Raw genomic sequence first — 19649 nt, forward strand, 5'->3', positions numbered from 1 at the left:
CAAATAAATGGCATTGCTCTGGGAAGCCGTAGCTGTGCTTGTCTTTTCGTGGGATATGTGGAACATTCTTTGTTCCATTCCTAGTCAGGCCCCATTCCTCACATCTGATTCTGGAATGTTGGTGACTGTATCGATGCCATTTCCTCCTTTTGTGCCGAACTGGCAAATGTCATCAACTTTGTGAACAATTTCCAGCGCTACCTGGCCTTGACATGGTCAACCTGAGACTCTTCCCGCCCTCGACATCTCTCTCTCCATTTCTGGGGATAGGCTATCGACCAATATCCGCTATAAGCCTACTGACTCCCACAGTTAACTTAACTACATTTCCTCCCAGGCAGCTTCCTGTAAGGATTCTATTCCATTCTCCCAGTTTCTCCATCTCCATCGCATCTGTTCTGATGATGCCACCTTCCATCCTAGTGTTTCCGATATGTCTTCCTTTTTCCTCAACTGAGGATTCCCCTCCACCATGGTTGAAAGGGCACTCGAACTGTCCTTTCCATTGCCCGTACCTCTGCTCTTACCCCATTCCTCCCTCGCAGAACCACGATATGGTTCCCCTTGTCTTTACCTTCGACCCCACCAGCCTCCACATTCAACAGATCAACCTCCAACATTTCTGCCACTTCCAGCATGTTCCCACCACCAAACACATCTCCCCTCCCCCTTCAGCATTCTGAATGGACTGTTGCTTCCGCGACACCCTGGTCCAATCCTCAATCACCCTCAACACCCCGTCCCCTTCCCACAGCACCTTCCCATGCAAGCGCAGGAGAATCAATAGCTGCCATTTTACCACTTCCCTTCCCACCATCCAGGGCTCCAAACATTCCTTCCAGGTGGAACAGCGATTTACTTGTACTTCTTTAAATTTAGTATTGAGCATTCGCTGCTCACGATGCGGTCCCCTCTACATTGGGCAGGCCAAACGCAGATTGGTGTTCGCTTTGTGGAACACCTCCACTCAGTCTGCAAGCTGACACCAAGCTTCCAGTTACCTGTCATTTTTATTCTTTGCCCCCCTCCCACTCTGACCTCGCTGTCTTCAAACTCCTACACCAGTCAATGAAGCTCAACGTAAACTCAAGGAACAGCACTTCATCTTTCGGTAAGGAAATGTACAGAGTTCAGGACTCAACATTAAGTTCAGCAATATCAGATCATAACCTCTGCCCAAATGTTTTCTTGCAGTAGCTATTGCTGATGATTCTGTTACTCCTATTAATACCTCCTCTCGACACATATTGGTTTCTTTTGCCCCATTACCATCTCCTTTTGCCTTGCACCATCATCTCTTTTGTCTCTCAATCTCTCCTGCCTTCCACTCTATCACGGACCTTCCCTTTTGTTCTTTCTCCCCTCCCCAATTTCCCGCTCCTGCACTTGCTTAAAACCTGTTACATCTCTAACTTTATTCAAGTTCTGACGAATGGTCATCGTCCTGAAAATCTAATTCGGTTTCTCTCTCCGCAGATGCTGCCTGACCTGCTGAGTATTTCCAGAATGCTCTGTTTTTATTGTTTGTTTTATTTTCGATTTCTAGCTGTATTTCCATTAAATTTCTGAAATAATTATCGACACTAGTGAACACAACCGGTGCAATATGTGTTGTGCAGTATGAACACACAGAGTTACCAATCGAACCACCTGGACATTTCTTGTTTCATTGACAGAGCACAAAGAGATGCGGCTGGTGAAAGGAAAGCATCGCTGTGAGGGAAGAGTGGAAGTGTTCTACAATGGGACCTGGGGAACAGTGTGCTCGGAGAAACTGGATCGACATGATGCAGAAGTGATCTGTAAACAGTTACAGTGCGGCCCCCTCATATCTATTGAGTATAACACTCGGTTATTCGGAGCGGGATCCGGAACCATTTGGCTCGATGAGATGGAATGTAAATCACACGAGTCCTTCCTCTGGCAGTGTCAGTCAGACCCGTGGGGGGAACACAACTGTTATCACAGGGAGGATGCAGGTGTTGTTTGTTCAGGTAACACAAGGAACCGTTCAATGTGCGGGTGTCATTTAAAACATTGCTGTCCAATAGAGTCAGCATATTTCTCTTCTCAACAGAAGTCAAAGTGACGGAGAGGCCCCACAGCTCAAGGGTCTGCGATCGAGAATCTGATCCTAAACATGAACATTCACCAGGTGCTTCCTCCTCTTCATTATATCAACTATCTAACTTGTACTCCAGGCTTGTACTAAATAAATAACAATAAATGATTCTCTGTGATAGACTCGGGACAACCATTGCGCCTGGTTGGAGGCAACACCAACTGCTCCGGGAGAGTGGAGATATTGTCCAATAACAGCTGGGGCACGGTGTGTGATGACTCCTGGGATATGGCCGATTCCAATGTTGTCTGCAGACAGCTGGGTTGCGGCCCCGCTCTATTGGCCGCAGGAGGGGCCGCAATTGCCCAGGGGGCCGGCCTTATCTGGCTGGATGAGGTGAAGTGCACCGGAAGTGAATCCTTTCTGTCCGACTGTCGTTCCTCACCGGCAGGTCAACATGACTGTGATCACAAGGAAGATGCCAGTGTGATTTGTTCCGGTAAGGGTCGCAGGGCGTTTTCTCGTTCTGTGATCATTACTCATGGATTGCGGAAATTAAGAACAACGTTTATATTTTCAATATAAAATCCTTATATTTGAAGTTGATGAACTGTTTGTACAATATATTCCACAGGACTCGATTTGCCTCCTACTGCTTCTCCGTCCACACCTGCAGGTGCTTACCATTATTAGCACTATTATTAGTATTAATGTTAGCGTTCGTATTAGTGGTATTGGTGTTATTGACATTTTCTTGGTTGTGTTAATTTCTGTAGATAATGTGAGCAGTTCCAAATTGACTGGAACATTTTTAAAATACAAGGCGGACTGTGTCTGTGTTAAACCTTTCTGTAATCTTGTGATTAAGGACAGGGAGGAAAAACCACCTCCATCCCTGTTGCCGTCTGCATAACCCTCGGAGTCCTTCTAATCTGTGAGCTGATCGCACTGATGACGGTAATACAGAGAAAGTCCACAAGAAGAGGTGAGGCTCATATCTTGCCGCTGAATTAACACTTGATCTCAGATCGCTTCATACCCGGGCGAGTCTCCAGTTCACTTCATTTTCCATAGAGTGTCATGTTGTCTTGTTAGCAATAAATCTGAATTCGCTTTTGGCGAATTGTTCCATTCAATGTGCTGCTCGAATGAGTAAAATGTGACATTTAAAAGGGAGAGTTATTTAAAGTGTCCACATTCACTGTCCCAGTTCATCAGCCGGTACATGAGATTCCTGAAGAATTTAATTGCTGCAACAATGGGACAGAAAGTTTATTGAACTGTCTGGGCTGTGCGCTCAGTTATTTATTGGTCTGTAGTGCTTCCTTTATCCATTGGGTGTCCGTTCCACCCCTTCAGTTTCTGGGTCCGGATGCCCAATCTCGAACGCTCTGACCGGGTTCTGTCCACCATGTTGAGAGGTGACAGTTTTATAGGACTTTCTGCATTCTCCGGTGATTACTCTACATCCCAACACAACTATTCCACACCTATCTCACCCGCCCAGCACACTCCTGTACTGTGTATACAGCAAGGCTCCTCTCACACTGACGGGACATGCCAAAGAACCATCAGCTCCTTACTCGCGCTTCCAAACTGATGCTGTCCGCAGAGATCAGTCAACTTCACCCAGCTTCTCTTCAGCTGAACTCCCCGTGTGGCCCCGTAACCGAGCGATCAACTGGAGCTCATTTCTCCTGATATCCCCTCATTCCCTCTTCCCGAGGTCAATACAACTGGCCGCAGTCTGCTGGAAGTGAACATGTGTCTGCACAGAGACACAGACACACACACGGAATCACACACACAACTAAACTCCTCCACATTCACGCTAACTGATTCTGTCCCTTGACTATCACTATATCAGTTATTTGGATTTTTCCGCAGATGAATTCCCGTGAAACGCGCGTGAAGTGAATCAAAATGTTAATCTCCCCGCCCTCCCTCCAACAGGTGCTGTCACTCGCGGCAGGAAGTCACCTGCTTGTTTGTACCAAGCAATTTATGAAGAGATTGAGAATATTCCACCTGGCCAGGATTCCGCTCAGACCCAGGGTTCAGGTCTGTATTTTCCGTTTGATATTGAATCTTCACTGGACAAATGTTGCCTTCCCTTAAATACCCCTTTTAATGGTCAATGTACTGACTGGACACGATCAGCAGTCCGCTCACTGTCCCCATGTGAAGGAATCCTATCACAGTGAGAGTGTCTCTGTGTCCGTGTGTATAGTGAGAACAGCAATGGTTTGGGAAGATTCCCACTGGTCGGTATTTTTCACAGAATGGGATTTTGGGTTGTTTGTAAATAGAGAGCAGAGACGCTGTTTCTATTTCCCACCCGGCTCCACACGGACTCCTTCAGATATCTGAGCCCAGGAATAATAAACCCATCGGCTGATTGTATTTCTTATTTTATATTCACTCAAACATGACATGCAGTCACAGATTGATTGAAACCATCTTCATTCCTTCACTTATCGCCTTTCGTTTGGCCAGATATTCCGATCCCTACGTGTGTTTACGCGCTGTGTACGCACCCGCAGGGACATCGGAAATGCCGGTTTCATGCATGGTCTTGACAGATCCTCCACCTGCCCTGGAGAAGGGCCTCCGCGAGCAGAGAGTTCCGCTTTCTGGAGACCCTCCGCCCGCAGAGTATAGGAATAGGAAGATAGAACAGTTGAATGCGTGGCTAAAGGGATGGTGCAGGAGGGAGGGCTTTAGTTTCCTGGATCACTGGGTCTGCTTCTGGGAAAGGTGGAACTTGTACAAGTCGGACGGTTTACACCTGAACCAGAGGGGGACCAATATCCTTGCGGGGAGGTTTGCTAGCACTGTTGTGGGGGGGGGGGGGGGTTAAACTAACTTGGCAGGGGGATGGGATACAGCGTGGAGCTATAGTAGGGGGTGATTTACGGAGGAAAAAACAAGTCAGCTGGGAAGGCAGAGCAAATATGTGAAGGCAAAAGGGAATATGGCAAGGCTGGAAGGCATTTATTTTAGTGCAAGGAGTCTTGCAAATAAGGTGGATGAACTGAAGTTGTTGTTGAACACATGGGAGTACGATATTGTTGCTATCACGGAGACATGGTTGAGGGAGGGTCAGGACTGGCAGCTCAATATTCCAGGGTATAGAATCTTCAGGCGAGACAGAGTGGGGTGTAAAAGGGGAGGGGGTGTTGCAATATTAATTAAGGAGTCAATTACTGCTGTAAGGAGGGATGATATATTAGCGGGTTCCTCTAATGAGGCCATATGGGTAGAACTTAAAAACAAAAAGGGGGCAAGCACTTTGCTGGGAGTGTACTATAGGCCCCCAAACAGCCAGGGGGAGATAGAGGAACAGATATGTAGGCAAATCTCAGAGAAGTGCGAAAATAATAGGGTAATAATAGTGGGGGTTTTCAACTTCCCCAATATTAATTGGGATAGTCAGAGTGTGAAAGGCTTAGAGGGTGCAGAATTCTTAAAGTGCATCCAGGAGAGCTTTTTGAGCCAACATGTAGAAAGTCCTACAAGAGAGGGGGCGGTACTGGACCTAATTCTAGGGAATGTAGCCGGGCAAGTGGTGGAAGTGTCAGTAGGAGAGCATTTTGGCGACAGTGACCATAATTCGGTGAGATTTAAGGTGGTCATGGAAAAAGACAAAGACGGCCCAGAAATAAGGGTTCTAAATTGGGGGAAGGCCGATTTTAATATGATAAGGCAGGATCTGGCCAAAGTGGACTGGGAGCAGCTACCTATAGGAAAATCCACATCAAAGCAGTGCGAGACTTTCAGAAGGGAAATAGAGAGAGTACAACACCAACATGTTCCCGTAAAGGTCAAGGGTGGGACCAACAAGCAAAGGGAACCTTGGATGACAAGGGATATACAAAAATGCATTAGGAAAAAAAGGGGGGCTTTTGGCAGTTACTAAAGACGGAGGAAGCCCTAGAGGAGTATAAAAAGTGCAGGGGCATAATTAAAAAAGAAATTAGGAGAGCGAGGAGGGGCCATGAAATAACACTGGCGAGCAAAATAAAGGAAAATCCTAAAATGTTTTCTAAGTATATTAAGGGCAAGAGGATAACCAGGGAAAGGGTAGGACCCATTCGGGACCAAAGTGGCAATCTGTGTGTAGAGCCAGATGATGTAGGCGGGGTTTTAAATGAATTTTTTGCATCTGTGTTCACTATGGAGAAAGACGATGTAGGCATAGAAATCGGGCAAGGGGACTGTGATATACTTGAACATATTAGCATCGAGAGGGAGGAGGTACTAGCGGTTTTAGCAGGCCAAAAAGTGGATAAATCCTCAGGCCTGGACGAGATGTATCCCAGGCTGCTGTGGGAGGCAAAGGAGGAGATTGCAGGGGCTCTGACACAAATTTTCAGAACCCCTCTGGCCACAGGGTATGTACCAGAGGACTGGAGAACAGCTAACGTAGTACCATTATTCAAGAAGGGTAGCAGGGATAAACCAGGGAATTACAGGCCAGTGAGCCTAACATCTGTGGTAGGGAAATTATTGGAAAAAATTCTGAGGGACAAAATTAGTCTCCACTTGGAGAGGCAAGGATTAATCGGGGATAGTCAGCATGGCTTTGTCAAGGGTAAATCATGTCTGACCAATCTGATTGAATTTTTCGAGGGGGTGACTAGGTGTGTGAATGAGGGAAATGCTGTGGACGTGGTATTCATGGACTTCAGTAAGGCTTTTGACAAAGTCCCGCATAGGAGACTGGTCAAGAAGGTAAGAGCCCATGGGATCCAGGGTGCCTTGGCACGTTGGATCCTAAACTGGCTGAGTGGCAGGAGGCAGAGGGTGATGGTCGAAGGTTGTTTTTGTGACTGGAAGCCTGTGTCCAGTGGGGTACCTCAGGGATCGGTGCTGGCTCCCTTGATGTTTGTGATCTACATAAATGATTTGTATGAGAATGTAAAAGGTATGATCAGTAAGTTCGCAGATGCCACGAAAATTGGTGGGGTGGTAAATTGCGAGGAGGAAAGCCTCAGGATACAGGATGATATAAACGGGTTGGTCAGATGGGCGGAAAAGTGGGAAATGGAATTTAACCCTGAAAAGTGCGAGGGGATGCATTTTTGACAGAAAATAAGGCAAGGGAACACACAATGAGTGGTAGGACCCTAGGAAGCACATAGGGTCAGAGGGACCTTGGTGTACATGTATATAAATCCCTGAAGGCAGCGGAGCAGGTAGATAAGGTGGTTAAAAAGGCATATGGGATACTTGCCTTCATTAGCCGAGGCATAGAATATAAGAGCAGGGAGGTTACGATGGAGCTGTACAAAACGCTGGTAAGGCCACAGCTGGAGTATTGTGTGCAGTTCTGGTCGCCTCACTATAGGAAGGATGTGATTGCTTTAGAGAGGGTGCAGAGAAGATTCACCAGGATGTTACCTGGGATGGAGCGCCTCAGCTATGAAGAAAGACTAAACAGGCTGGGGTTGTTTTCCTTGGAGCAAAGAAGGCTGAGGGGGGACCTGATTGAGGTGTACAAAATGATGAGTGGCATAGATAGGGTAGATAAAGGGGAACTTTTCCCCTTAGTAGGGGGGTCAATAACAAGGGGGCATAGATTCAAGGTAAGGGGCTGGAGGTTTAGCGGGGATTTGAGGAGGAACATTTTCACCCAGAGGGTGGTTGGAGTCTGGAACTCGCTGCCTGAAAGGTTGGTAGAGGCAGGAACCCTCACAACATTCAAGAAGCATTTGGATGAGCACTTGAAATGCCATTGCATACAAGGCTATGGACCAAATGCTGGAAAATGGGATTAGATTGGATAGGGCTTGATGGACGGCGCAGACACGATGGGCCGAAGGGCCTCTTTCTGTGCTGTATAACTCTATGACTCTATGACTCTATGACAGAAAACCCAAACAATTCTTACACCTGGTAAAAGCAGGCCTGCTTTAACCAGGATAAGTATTAAAAAGTAAAAAAAAACAATGTTTTCACTCATTTATCATGTAAAAATACTTTCAAAAAAGGTCAGTTTATTTTTAGCCCCGTAAAAAACTTTAATTATTTTGTTCCAAAAATATAATTAAAAAAAAAATATTTAACTTATTGTAATTTCAACTAATTTTCAAAAGGTGATGGCTTATTTTAAAATGTATTTAAAGTTTTACTATGTTTCCGGACTGTCTGTCAAGTGTATGAAGGGAGATTTCCTTCTTTGATTGGCTCCCTGGTGCCCACATGGTCCCAGGTACACTTGCGAACCGCATGTGCCTCTGGGATACGTGGGCCCGGCGCCCTTGGAGTTGGAGAAGCCCAGGAGCAGAACTATATTCACCTCAGGAGCCCTCAGGTAAGCCCGTGGAGTTTTTTCCAGATCGGCAGCCTCCGCACGCGGGAAGTCTCTGATCAGAAAATATGGCCCAAAATTGGCCTCGAAATTGCGGTTGCAGTCCTGCCGCGGGCGAACGACTCTGAACCACAACGAAAGTAGCCATGATGTGGAGATGCCGGTGTTGGACTGGGGTGGACAAATGTAGGAAGTCACACAACACCAGGTTATAGTCCAACAGCTTTATTTGAAATCACAAACTTTCGGAGCGCTGCTCCTTCGTCAGGTGGATGAAGGAGCAGCGCTCCGGAAGCTTGTGATTTCAAATAAAGCTGTTGGACTATAACCTGGTGTTGTGTGACTTCCTACAAGAAAAGTATGCAGCTACCTGCTGCCTCCAGACCTTTGCTCTGTTCCGCTCCTGGGCCTGCAGGCATCTACATGCGTAAATGCCCCATATCCCAGGGGCGCAAGCGGTTCGCAAGCAGTGTGCCAGTCCAATCAATCTCAATGGGGAATTCCTATTTTGCGTATGGGAATTCCATTTTAGTATGGAGTCTCGGTAACCAGAATGGTCCAGATTTCCTGGTGCCGATGACCGAGTACGCGGTGTGTACGCAGCCTCTAGTGCCCCGCAACCTCTGGGTTTCCACGATGCACATGCGCGAAAACCCAGAACATGCGATCTGTCAAGTATCAGCTCGACAGATCCACCGCATCCCCGGAAATGAACATTCGCTGGGGAGAACTGGGCTATTTACCCAACTACTGCCCAGCGAATGCCCGTGAAATTTACACCTGGTAAAAGCAGAGATAACAGCGTAAGACTTTCAGTAAATATTAAAATATTTTCTAATCATTTAAAAATAATAAACGTTTAAAATTAGTTTAGGTTATTTTAAGCCCCTTTAAATCATTTAAATTTATATTTTGCAAAATTAAACTTTGGCTTTATATGTTTTAGTAAATTGCATTTTAATTCATTTTGAATGTGTAATGATTTGATTTTAACTGGTGTGTAATTGTCTTTTTTATGGGATTCCTATCATGATTATGGGGATTCCCCTTTATGATTGGTTGGGCCGGCCCACGTGATCGCAAGGTATTTGCGAACTGCGTGCGCCCCGGGATACGTGGGCCTTTACACAGGTTTGCGCGGAGAGGCCCAGGAGCGCAAGTGTCCGAATATCCGTGACCATCAGGTCGGTTCGCACTATTCTTGCGGCTCGGAGGCATTCGCCCGCGGGAAGCCTGCGACCGCAAATTGAAAGCGCAGTTTCACACCACTTAAATAAAAATAAATAATCAGAGGTTCCAAATTAGTTAAAATACAATTTAATTAAACATTTAAAACAATTTTTCTTGTAGATTAAATATAAACATTTTTAATGGGGCAAAAATAACCTAAACTAATTTTAAATATTTACATTACTTTAAAAAATGTATTTCAAGAATTATTTAAACCATTACGCTGGTAAAAGAAGGCCATACCACTGTTTTTACCAGGCCTAAGGGCTTTGTGGGCATTCGCTGGGCAGTAGTTGGGCAAATAGTCCAACTCTGCACCAGTGAATGTCAATTTCCTGCGGATTCGAACGATCTGTAAAACAGAATCTGGACAGATTGCAAGTTGTGGGTTGTCGGGCATCAAACGCGTAACCCCGGAACTTGCGGGAAACTTACGATGGTGTGTGTACGCCGTCATATGTCACGGAAAATCCGGGCCATTATTTCCAGTATTAGCTGACCTTGGATTCTCTGTCACTAACATTTCATTTTATTCCCTTTAAACAATCCCATAAAAACTCGCTGCTTTTATGAGGCGACAGCCGCATTGTCCCAGATTCCATTTCTCTCGGAGTCTGGATTCCTGTATCTGGAACATGTTCCTCGCAGGAAATCCTAACCAGGGATTGGTTGTTTCTATCCGACTTATTCTAACAGGTTGTATTGTTATGTATAACTTTAATTTACAAATTGTTCTTTAGGATATTAGAACAATAACGCTTATCGAATCGGTGAAACCTTTGTCTTGGGCTATTGTTAGGGAGGGATTTAACCGTTAACATAAATCATTTGGTTAAAAAACAGATGGATGAACGAATCGGATATTGTCCTCCTTGCACTATTTTCTGGCCCATGAGTGGGGCGGGGGCCAATTTTTGCAGTCACCGCTGGCGGTTTTAGAGTCTCTGTAAATGAAAGAGATGGTGGGAGGGTGGAGGGATCATGATCAGGAAACCCCGTTCACTCGCTCTGTATTAACAACTATGTTATAGACTATTCTCTCTGCTCTGATACCTGAGATATTGCCTGTACTAATGGGCTGTAATGTATATTATTGAGTCTGACAGCTGGGAGGCCGTCACTTATGATCCATCCGTAGTTTCCCTGATACGGTAATGTGGGCCTTCCTCCAGAACCGCTGCAGTCCTTGTGGTGAAGGATTCCCAAAATGGTGTCAGTTACCAAATTCCAGGACAGTGTCACAGGGGTGATGAAGCGATTATAGGGCTGGAAATTGCTGTCAGAGGCTTCCCGCGGGGGAATGCCTCTGAACCACAAGTAAACTCAGCACCTACCTGGTGCCCCTGGACCTTCGGACACTTGCGCTCCTGGGCCTCCTGGCATAAGCCTGTGTAAAGGCCCACGTATCCCAGGAGCACTTGCAAGCGCCCCTGTGATAAGGTGGGCCAGCCCAATAAATCACAAAGGGGGATTCTCATTCTTATGGGGATTCAATTTAAAGAAAGACTTGCATTTATATAGCGCCTTTCACGACCACTGGACGCCTCAAAGCACTTTTCAGTTAATGAAGTACTTTTGGAGTGCAGTCACTGTTGCAATGTGGGAAATGCGGCAGGCAAGTTGCGCACAGCAAGCTCCCACAAACAGCAATGTGATAATGACCGGATAATCTGTTCTTGTTATGTTGATTGAAGGACAAATATTTACATACGGAATCCACTTAAGCATAATAGGAATCCCCTAAAAAAGTACATTTTAACAAAACTGAAATAAAAATAAATCATCACATGGTCAAAATTAATTAAAATAAAATGTAATTAAACATTTAAAAGAAAATTTAATTTTTGAAAAATAAATTTAAACTTTTTTCAAGGGGCAAAAAATATCGGAAACTAATTTTAAACGTTTATATATGTTTAAATCATTTAAATAAATGTATTTTACTATGTATTTAAATGCTTACACTGGTACAAGAAGGCATTACTCTTGCTTTTACCAGGTGTAAGTGTTGTGTTTATTCGCTGGGCGGTAGTTGGGCAAAGAGCCGAGCCCTGCGCCAGCGAATGTCCATTTCCTGCGGGTGAGCACGATCTGTCAAACAGAATCTTGACAGATTGCAAGGTCTGCGTTTTTGTTCAAGTGCATCACATGTGGAAACACGGAGCTTGTGGGACACTTATGACCATGTACATTGTGTGTATGCGATCATAGGCCCCGGAGAATCCGGTTTATGTTTTCTGCTCCGATATCCTGAACAACCTCTCCAATAACCATCCATTATTTGTGTTTGACAGTTTATGGTTCCACTGACTCCCTCAATCAGATTGAATATTACACCAGTGACGTTTTAGGTGACACTGACCCGGGATCAGAAAATGCTGAAGGGAACGCCTCCAGTATTCAGGGTGGGTACATTTTGATCTGAACCGTTGATTCTGTAAATTCTGTAACCTTGCTGCCCTCAGTGCTTCTTCCAAGTGGTGTTCAACATGGAGGAGTACTGATTCAGCAGCTGAGGGAGGGTGGTTGGTGGTAATCAGCAGCTGGTTTCCTTGCCCGGCTCGACCTGAAGCCATAAGACTTCATGGTTCTGGAGTCAATGTTCAGCACTCCCATTACCAATCCCTCCCGAATGTATAGCACTGTACCGCCACCTCTGGTGGGTCTATCCTGCCGGTGGGGCATGACATAGCCAGGGTCGGTGTTGGAGAGGTTACCTAATGGCTTTAATGTATGTTTCTGTGAGTATCACTATGTCAGGCTGTTGCTTGCTAGTCTGTGGACAGCTCGCACAATTTTGGAACAAGTCCCCAGATGTTCGTGAGCAGAACTTTGCAGTGTTGACTGGGCTGGGTGTGCCGCTGTCGTGTCCAAGGGGGATCATGATCAGGAAACCCCGCTCACTCTCTCTTTACTAACCGACTGTGTTATACACTATTTTCTCTGCTCTGATACCTGAGGTATTGCCTGTCCTAATGGATTATACATTATTGTGTCTGACTGCTGGGAGGGCCGGCATTTATGGTCCATCCCTAGTTGCCCTGATAAGGTAGTGGTGGGCCTTCCTCTGAACCACTGCAGCCCTTGTAGTGAATGATCTCCCACAATGGTGTCAGTTAGGAAATCCCAAGATTTTGTCAATGGGACGATGAAGGTATTATGTTGTCTGCTCCGATGTGCTAATCAATCACTCTAATAACCATCCATTTTTTGTGTTTGACAGTTTCGGGTTCCATTGACTCCCTCAATCAGATTGAATATTACACCAGTGACATTTTGGGTGACATTGATCCGGGATCAGAAAATCCTGAAGGGAACTCCTCCACTATTCAGGGTGGGTAAATATCCCAATTACTACAATCATTTGTTGGACTTCACACAGTTTATTACCTAAAACCAACAACTAAAGACATCAGAGCTTACTCGCCGAAAAATGACAGTGTCAAGGATCCGTAGTACTAGACAGTGATTTTTGTTACAAAATATTGTGGAAATACTTTGGATTTGAAACAAAATCATATCGATTTCCCCCAATGGTATAATGGAAGGAAACATTCAGTTCATTGTGTTTCCTCACACGGCTCCATGGGCCGTGAAATGTGAAATGTGTGTGCAGCTTGGGTGGGTGATTCAATGCGATATTTGTGACTTTAACACGGAGACTAAACTACCTCGACACGACACGGTCCAATCATTCCCCCAGATAACCCCACTTCACCCGAAGACCACATTGGTCCACTCTCCCGCCCTGCAAGGCCCGGGTAGATTGATTTATAATAATATCATTCTGAGTACTCAGTGCTGGCATTTGGTTTCAGTGGAAATCTCTATTTCCTCCCAGGTCCGGTTCCGGGCGATTATGACGATGTTGAGACTGGAGTCACTGACACTCAGGGCGGTCACTTTCTGCTGGACGGTGGTCCTGATGATCTCCTCACACTCAGAAGTGCCGGCGGTGATCTCTCCACTCTCGGTGAGTTACATCTCTGATATTCCCGCAGTCACCAGCCCTCTGTGTAGGAATGGACTGGCGCTGTTTTAAATTCCCTTTTAATCGGCGGTGACACAGAGTGATGGTTGATTTAAGACCATGTTGTGATTACAGGGAATGAAGTGTTCTAGAAAAGAGATCCTGATGCTGTTCAGTGTGGATTATCTTCCTTGTTAATATTCGCACCAGGAATCATTCCAGTGCTCAAACTGAACCGCCCGATTGTCGGATATTAGACGCACCTCGTCTGCTGTCACCCAGCGGTAAAACCCAGCACGGGGGTGTGGGTAGAAAACAATTCTCTTCCACTCACAGACGAACAAAGTCCAGCCCCTTCACCAAATTGACAGATATATGTGACCCACACTGATGCGGGTTTTACCGCCATCATTAATCCATAATCTGTCTCTCCCACAGTGTACAGCTCTCAGACCCGCACTGATCCCGGTTTACCTGTTCCTTCCACTCCTGGTAACAATGACCATGTTCACTGGGACACGTTCACAACCCCGGACATTCCGCCACCGATGGGCAGTGATTGTGTGGCTCAAAATGTTACATCTACGTCAAGCCGGTAAGAGCAATGTTTTATTATCTGTTGCATTGTTTGTGTCCCAGTGCTGGGGGAGTGTCCAGTCCCGGGTGGATTCTACTGTGTGACAATGGGCTGTGAGTTCAACCGTTAGTGATACTGAAACTAGCAGAGAGAACATGCTGTGCATTTACTGTGGAAATAAATACCCCATTATACTGGCTGTAATTAATTCAATTCTGTGATTGTGGGGAGTGTGTTTAACGGCAAATGATACTGAAACTGTCAGAGAGAAGATGTTGTTTATTTATTATTTAAATAAAAGGCTAATTGAAGTGAAGTATCAGAGAGAACATTCTGAGTAGTGAAAAAGACTCCATTTGATTGTATGGTGTGTTGGTGAATTGTTTAATCCTCTCTCGCTCTCTCAAGGTGTTTTTTTTCCTTTCAGAGAGAATTAAGTGGAAAATCCTGGTTGCGATGTCTCGGGGCGTGTCACAGTGTAGCGGGAAATAACCTGTGTTAAATCTGAGCGAATATCCATTAACTTAACGAACAGTGTGAACATGCTGAATGTGCTTTTCTTCACGATATAAACATCAATGTATTTGATCAATCGCCATGTAAATTTGTTTTGAAATACATAGATTTAGCTTTTCTCTATATTCTGGCTGCGTTCTGCTTAATTAAACATTATAAAAGAGGAAGAATGTATTCGGATCATTGCTCTGTCTATAGTAATACTGTAAGACACTGCTCTGCGTGGATTAAGGAACTGTGTAAAAGAGATTAAGAACATCTGTTTATTGCTGAAGGTTTTATATAAACTTCATTTTGTAACCGCTTCACTTTTACATCCTCCATTTAAGATTGTTCAGAACCCGCAGGGGGTCAAAGGAATAGTCTGTCTGTTTTATCTCCCTTTATTGTAACTGGTCCCTGCACCGCCATATACTCGATGTACAGAGACTGCTGCAGTCTCCTACTGGAAATGGTGATGTACATTGCGTTGAAAAATAAAAATGCATTTATTAAACATTATTTGAAATCTGTGCCTTTGTCGATGTTCATGTTTTTATTATGTCCCATCAGTAAACACACACCAATCCCTAGATACAGCACAATGTTGTTTTGCTGCACGACACTTGTCCCTGGGAATTCGGCGTATGGCAGGAGACCAGGAGAATCAGATCAGAGTTCCACAGCCACTGTTTTTGGACTTTAATTCTAAAAGCTAAATATTTCAGTTATTCAGCCGCAGGGAGAAATGGTCACTCAATCAGAAAAACGCCTGTACCGTGCAGTGTCCGCCAGCAGGTGGCGATGCTTATTCCATCAGTGTGACCACTGCAATGGCAAGTGTCCACCAGCAGAGGGCGAAAATTATTATATATAAATACAGGAAATGCTGGAACCACTCAGCAGGTCAGGCAGCATCTGTGGAAAGAGAAACAGTTAACGTTTCATGTCAGTGATAACTTCAGAAATTTAAAATGTCAGAGATTAACCGCTTTTAGTAAATAAAGAGCCAGGGAAAAGGGGGCATGAAAAGATCAAAAGGCTGAAGGTCTGTGGTAGGATGGAGGGCAGGAGTGATTCAGTGAATCCTCGCTTCCCTCACTCTGAACCATGTCCCTGTGAACTTGCAGCATTCCATTCTCTCAGGTACAAACCTGACATTATCATTAAATCTGCTGATAAGGGAGTCGCTGTTGTTGTGTGATGAAAATAGCGCCACCTTGTGGGGTCTAAACACAAAGGCCCACAATTTGCGAGCGGAGGCTTCCCGCGGGTGGATGTCTCCGACCTGTGAAAAATCTCCGCATTTCCCTGGTGGCCCGGGAGGTTTGGAGGCTCGCGATCCTGGGCTTCTCCGGGTCCGCGCGGGCAGAGGCCCAGGGATCTCAGGTGCGCATGCGGCTCACAAGCGCCCATGGGATCACATGGGCCAGCTCAACCAATAAAAGAAGGGAACCCCCATTCATATTTCTGGGAGTTTCGTGCGTACGGAGCTCCCATAAGTGTGAATGGGATCACTTTAAAAATACACAAACACATAAAATAAATAAATAAATTACATATTTAAATTTAATTAAAATGCCATTTAATTAATTATTTTAAACGAAAGTTTTAACTTTTTGAAAAAAACTAAATGTATTAACGGGCTAAAAATCAACTTACATTATTGCACAGTTTTTTTTAATGTATAAATGAGTGATAACATTTTATTTTGCTATTTTTTAAAACTCTGATTCTGGTAACAGCAGGCCTCACACCTGCATTTACCAGGCATAAGAACTTCACAGGCATTCAGCGGGCGTAACTTGGGCAAATAGCGGAAATCTCCACCCGCAGAGACCCATCGCCCTGGGATACAGAGGACCTTTCAAGAAGATTCCGATCAGAAAATGCTGGAAATACTCAGCAGGCCAGGCAGCATCCGTGGAGAAAGAAACACAGTTAACGTTTCAGGTCTGGGACCCTTCATCAGAACTGGAAAAACCTGGAGATGTAACAGATAATAAGCAGGATCAGAGACAGGGGGGCGGGTTAGGAGGGGAGGAAGGAATTGAAAGAACATCCTGTACTTTTGTAAGAGGCAGAAAAGATAAAATGTTGCAAATTGGAATGGCAAAAATCATACTGCATGAAAAATGGGGGCAGGGATAATTATCTGAAATTGTTGAACTGAATGTTGAGTCCGGCAGCCTGTAAAGTGCCCAATCGAAAGATGAGCTGCTGTTCCTCGAGCTTGCGTTGATCTTCATTGGAACAGTGTAATAGGCCGAGGACAGTGAGATCAGAGCGGGAGTGAAGCGGTGAATTAAAGTGACAGGCGACCGGATGCTCAGGGTCACCCTTACGGACTGAACGGAGGTGTTCCACAAAGCGGTCGCCCAATCTGCGTTTGGTTTCCCCAATGTAGAGGAGACCGCATCGTGAGCAGCAAATACAGTATATTAAATTGCAAGAAGTACAAGTAAATCGCTGTTTCAGCTGGAAGGGGTGCTTGGGGCCCTGGACAGTGGGAAGGGAGGAGGTAAAAGGGCAGATGCTTGCACGGGAAGGTGCCGGGAGAAGGAGAAGGGCTGTTGGGGGTGATTGAGGAATGGACCAGGGTGTCGCGGAGGGAGCGGTCCCTTTGGAATGCTGAAAGGGGAGGTGAGGGGAAGATGTGTTTGGTGGTGGGATCACGTTGGAGGTGGCGGAAATGGCGGAGGATGATCCATTGAATGTGGAGGCTGGTGAGGTGAAAGGTGAGGACAAGTGGAACCCTATCGTGGTTATGGGAAGGAGGGGAAGGGGTGAGAGCAGCAGTGCGTGAAATAGAATGGACACAGTCAAGGGCCGTGTCAACCACGGTAGAGGGGAATCCTCGGTTGAGGAAAAAGGAAGACATGTTGGAAGCACTGGTATGGAAGGTGGCATCGTCAGAACAGACGCGACGGAGACGGAGAAACTGGGAGAATGGAATAGAGTCCTTACAGGAAGCAGGCTGGGAGGAAGTGTAGCCCAGGTCGCTGTGGGAGTCGGTGGGCTTGTAGTGGATGTTGGTCGAAAGCCGATCGCCAGAAATGGCGACGGAGAAGTCAACGAAGGGAAGGGAAGAGTCGGAGATGGACCATGTGAAGGTGAGGGATGGGTGGAAATTGGAAGTAAAGTGAATGAACTTATCTAGTTCAGGGCGAGAGCAGGAAATGGCACCAGTACAGTCATCGATGTACCAGAAAAAGAGGTGAGGGAGGGTTCCTGAGTAGGGCTGGAACAAAGAATGTTCCACATATCCCATGAACAGGCTGGCATAGCTAGGGCCCTTGCGGGTTCCCATAGCAACACCTTTAATTTGGAGGAAGTGAGTGGAGTCAAAGGAAAAGTTGTTCAACGTGAGAACAATTTCAGCCAGGCGGAGGAGGGTGGTGGTTGATGGGGACTGGTTGGGCCTCTGTTCAAGGAAGAAACGGAGCGCCCGAAGTCCGTCCTGGTGGGGGATGGAAGTGTAGAGGGATTGGACGTCCATAGTGAAAAGGAGACGGTTGGTGCCAAGAAACTGGAAACTGTTAAAGTGACAGAGGGCGTCGGAGGAGTCGCGAATGTAGGTGGGAAGAGACTGGACAAGGAGAGAAAAAATAGAGTCGAGATAGGAAGAGATAAGTTCCGTGGGGCAAGAACAGGCTGAACAGACGCGATGGTGTCTACCAGTGCTGTCCTGTTTGTGGATCTTGGGAAGTAGTTAGAATCAGGCTGTGCAGCGTTGGGGGACTATGAGGTTGGCGGCCATGGAGGGAAGATCTCCAGAGGAGATGAGGTCAGTGACACACTTGGAAACAATGGCTTGATGTTTGCTAATGGGGTCATGGTCCAGGCATGGGTTGGAGGAGGTGTTGGAGAGCTGGCGTTCAGCTTCCACACGGTAGAGGTCGGTTCGCCAAACAACAACAGCACCACCCTTATCAGCAGGTTTAATGATAATGTTAGGGTTGGATCGGAGAGAATGGAGTGCTGCAAGTTCAGAGGGAGGTAGGTTGGAGTGAGCGAGGGGAGCACAGAAATGGAGACGGCCGATGTCACGTCAGCAGTTAGCAACGAAAAGATCTAGAGAGGGTAAGAGGCCAGAGGGAGGGTCCAAGTAGAAGGAGCATTTAGAAAGCGGGAGAAAGGATTGGCCATGTTTTCACTATCCCCTCTGACCTTCCCCTCTCTGACCCCGAACGATCAGTCCTCAGCAAAGGCCTGAGCTTCATCCCCTTATGCCGCTAACTGAATGAATTTTGAGCTCGGCACAATGCTGAGCTCTTCTTCCGTTGCCTTCATCTGCGTGCCCACTTCTCTGGCCAGGAGTCTTCCCCCGCATGGCTGATCCTTTCTCCCGCTTTCTAAATGCTCCTTCTACTTGGACCCCTCCCTCTGGCCTTTACCCTCTCTAGATCTATTCATTGCTAACTGCCGACGTGACATCGGCCATCTCCATTTCTCTACTCCCCTCTCTCACTGCAACCTACCTCTCTCTGAACTTGCAGCACTCCATTCTCTCCGATCCAAACCTAACATTATCATTAAACCTGCTGATAAGGGTGGTGCTGCTGTTCTTTGGCGAACCGACCTCTACCGTGCAGAAGCTTAACGCCAACTCTCCAACACCTCCTCCTACCTTCGCCTTGACCATGACCCCACTAGCAAACATCAAGCCATTGTTTCCAAGTATGTCACTGACCTCCTCTCCTCTGGAGATCTTCCCTCCATGGCCACCAACCTCATAGTCCCCCAACCCCGCACAGCCCGCTTCTACCTCCTTCCCAAGATCCACAAACAGGACTGCCCTGGAAGACCCATCGTTTCAGCTTGTTCTTGCCCCACGGAACTTAGCTCTTCCTATCTCGGCTCTATTTTTTCTCCCCTTGTCCAGTCTCTTCCCACCTATATTCGCGACTCTTCCGATGCCCTCCGTCACTTTAACAGTTTCCAGTTTCCTGGCCCCAACCGTCTCCTTTTCACTATGGATATCCAATCACTCTACACCTCC

At 46.1% G+C, this 19649-nt stretch overlaps 1 protein-coding gene across 1 annotated transcript in view; it reads left to right on the top strand.

Moving 5' to 3' along the window:
- Window positions 1-14174, top strand: part of LOC147083869 (scavenger receptor cysteine-rich domain-containing protein DMBT1-like) — a gene marked incomplete at its 5' end in the record, with an annotated part of 32360 nt that extends 18186 nt beyond the window's left edge. The window contains 8 exons of the mRNA XM_085980085.1: window positions 1677-2039; window positions 2244-2561; window positions 2697-2738; window positions 2931-3047; window positions 4016-4123; window positions 12829-12939; window positions 13447-13578; window positions 14014-14174. Coding sequence (XP_085836211.1) covers window positions 1677-2039; window positions 2244-2561; window positions 2697-2738; window positions 2931-3047; window positions 4016-4123; window positions 12829-12939; window positions 13447-13578; window positions 14014-14174 — 1352 coding nt within the window. The remainder of the gene's footprint in view (window positions 1-1676; window positions 2040-2243; window positions 2562-2696; window positions 2739-2930; window positions 3048-4015; window positions 4124-12828; window positions 12940-13446; window positions 13579-14013) is intronic.
- Window positions 14175-19649: the final 5475 nt, after the last annotated feature.

This window comes from Somniosus microcephalus, unplaced genomic scaffold (assembly GCF_052327205.1).
Source record: "Somniosus microcephalus isolate GS21.2 unplaced genomic scaffold, FLI_Smic_1.0 scaffold33, whole genome shotgun sequence".
In the NCBI taxonomy this organism is placed as follows: domain Eukaryota; kingdom Metazoa; phylum Chordata; class Chondrichthyes; order Squaliformes; family Somniosidae; genus Somniosus; species Somniosus microcephalus.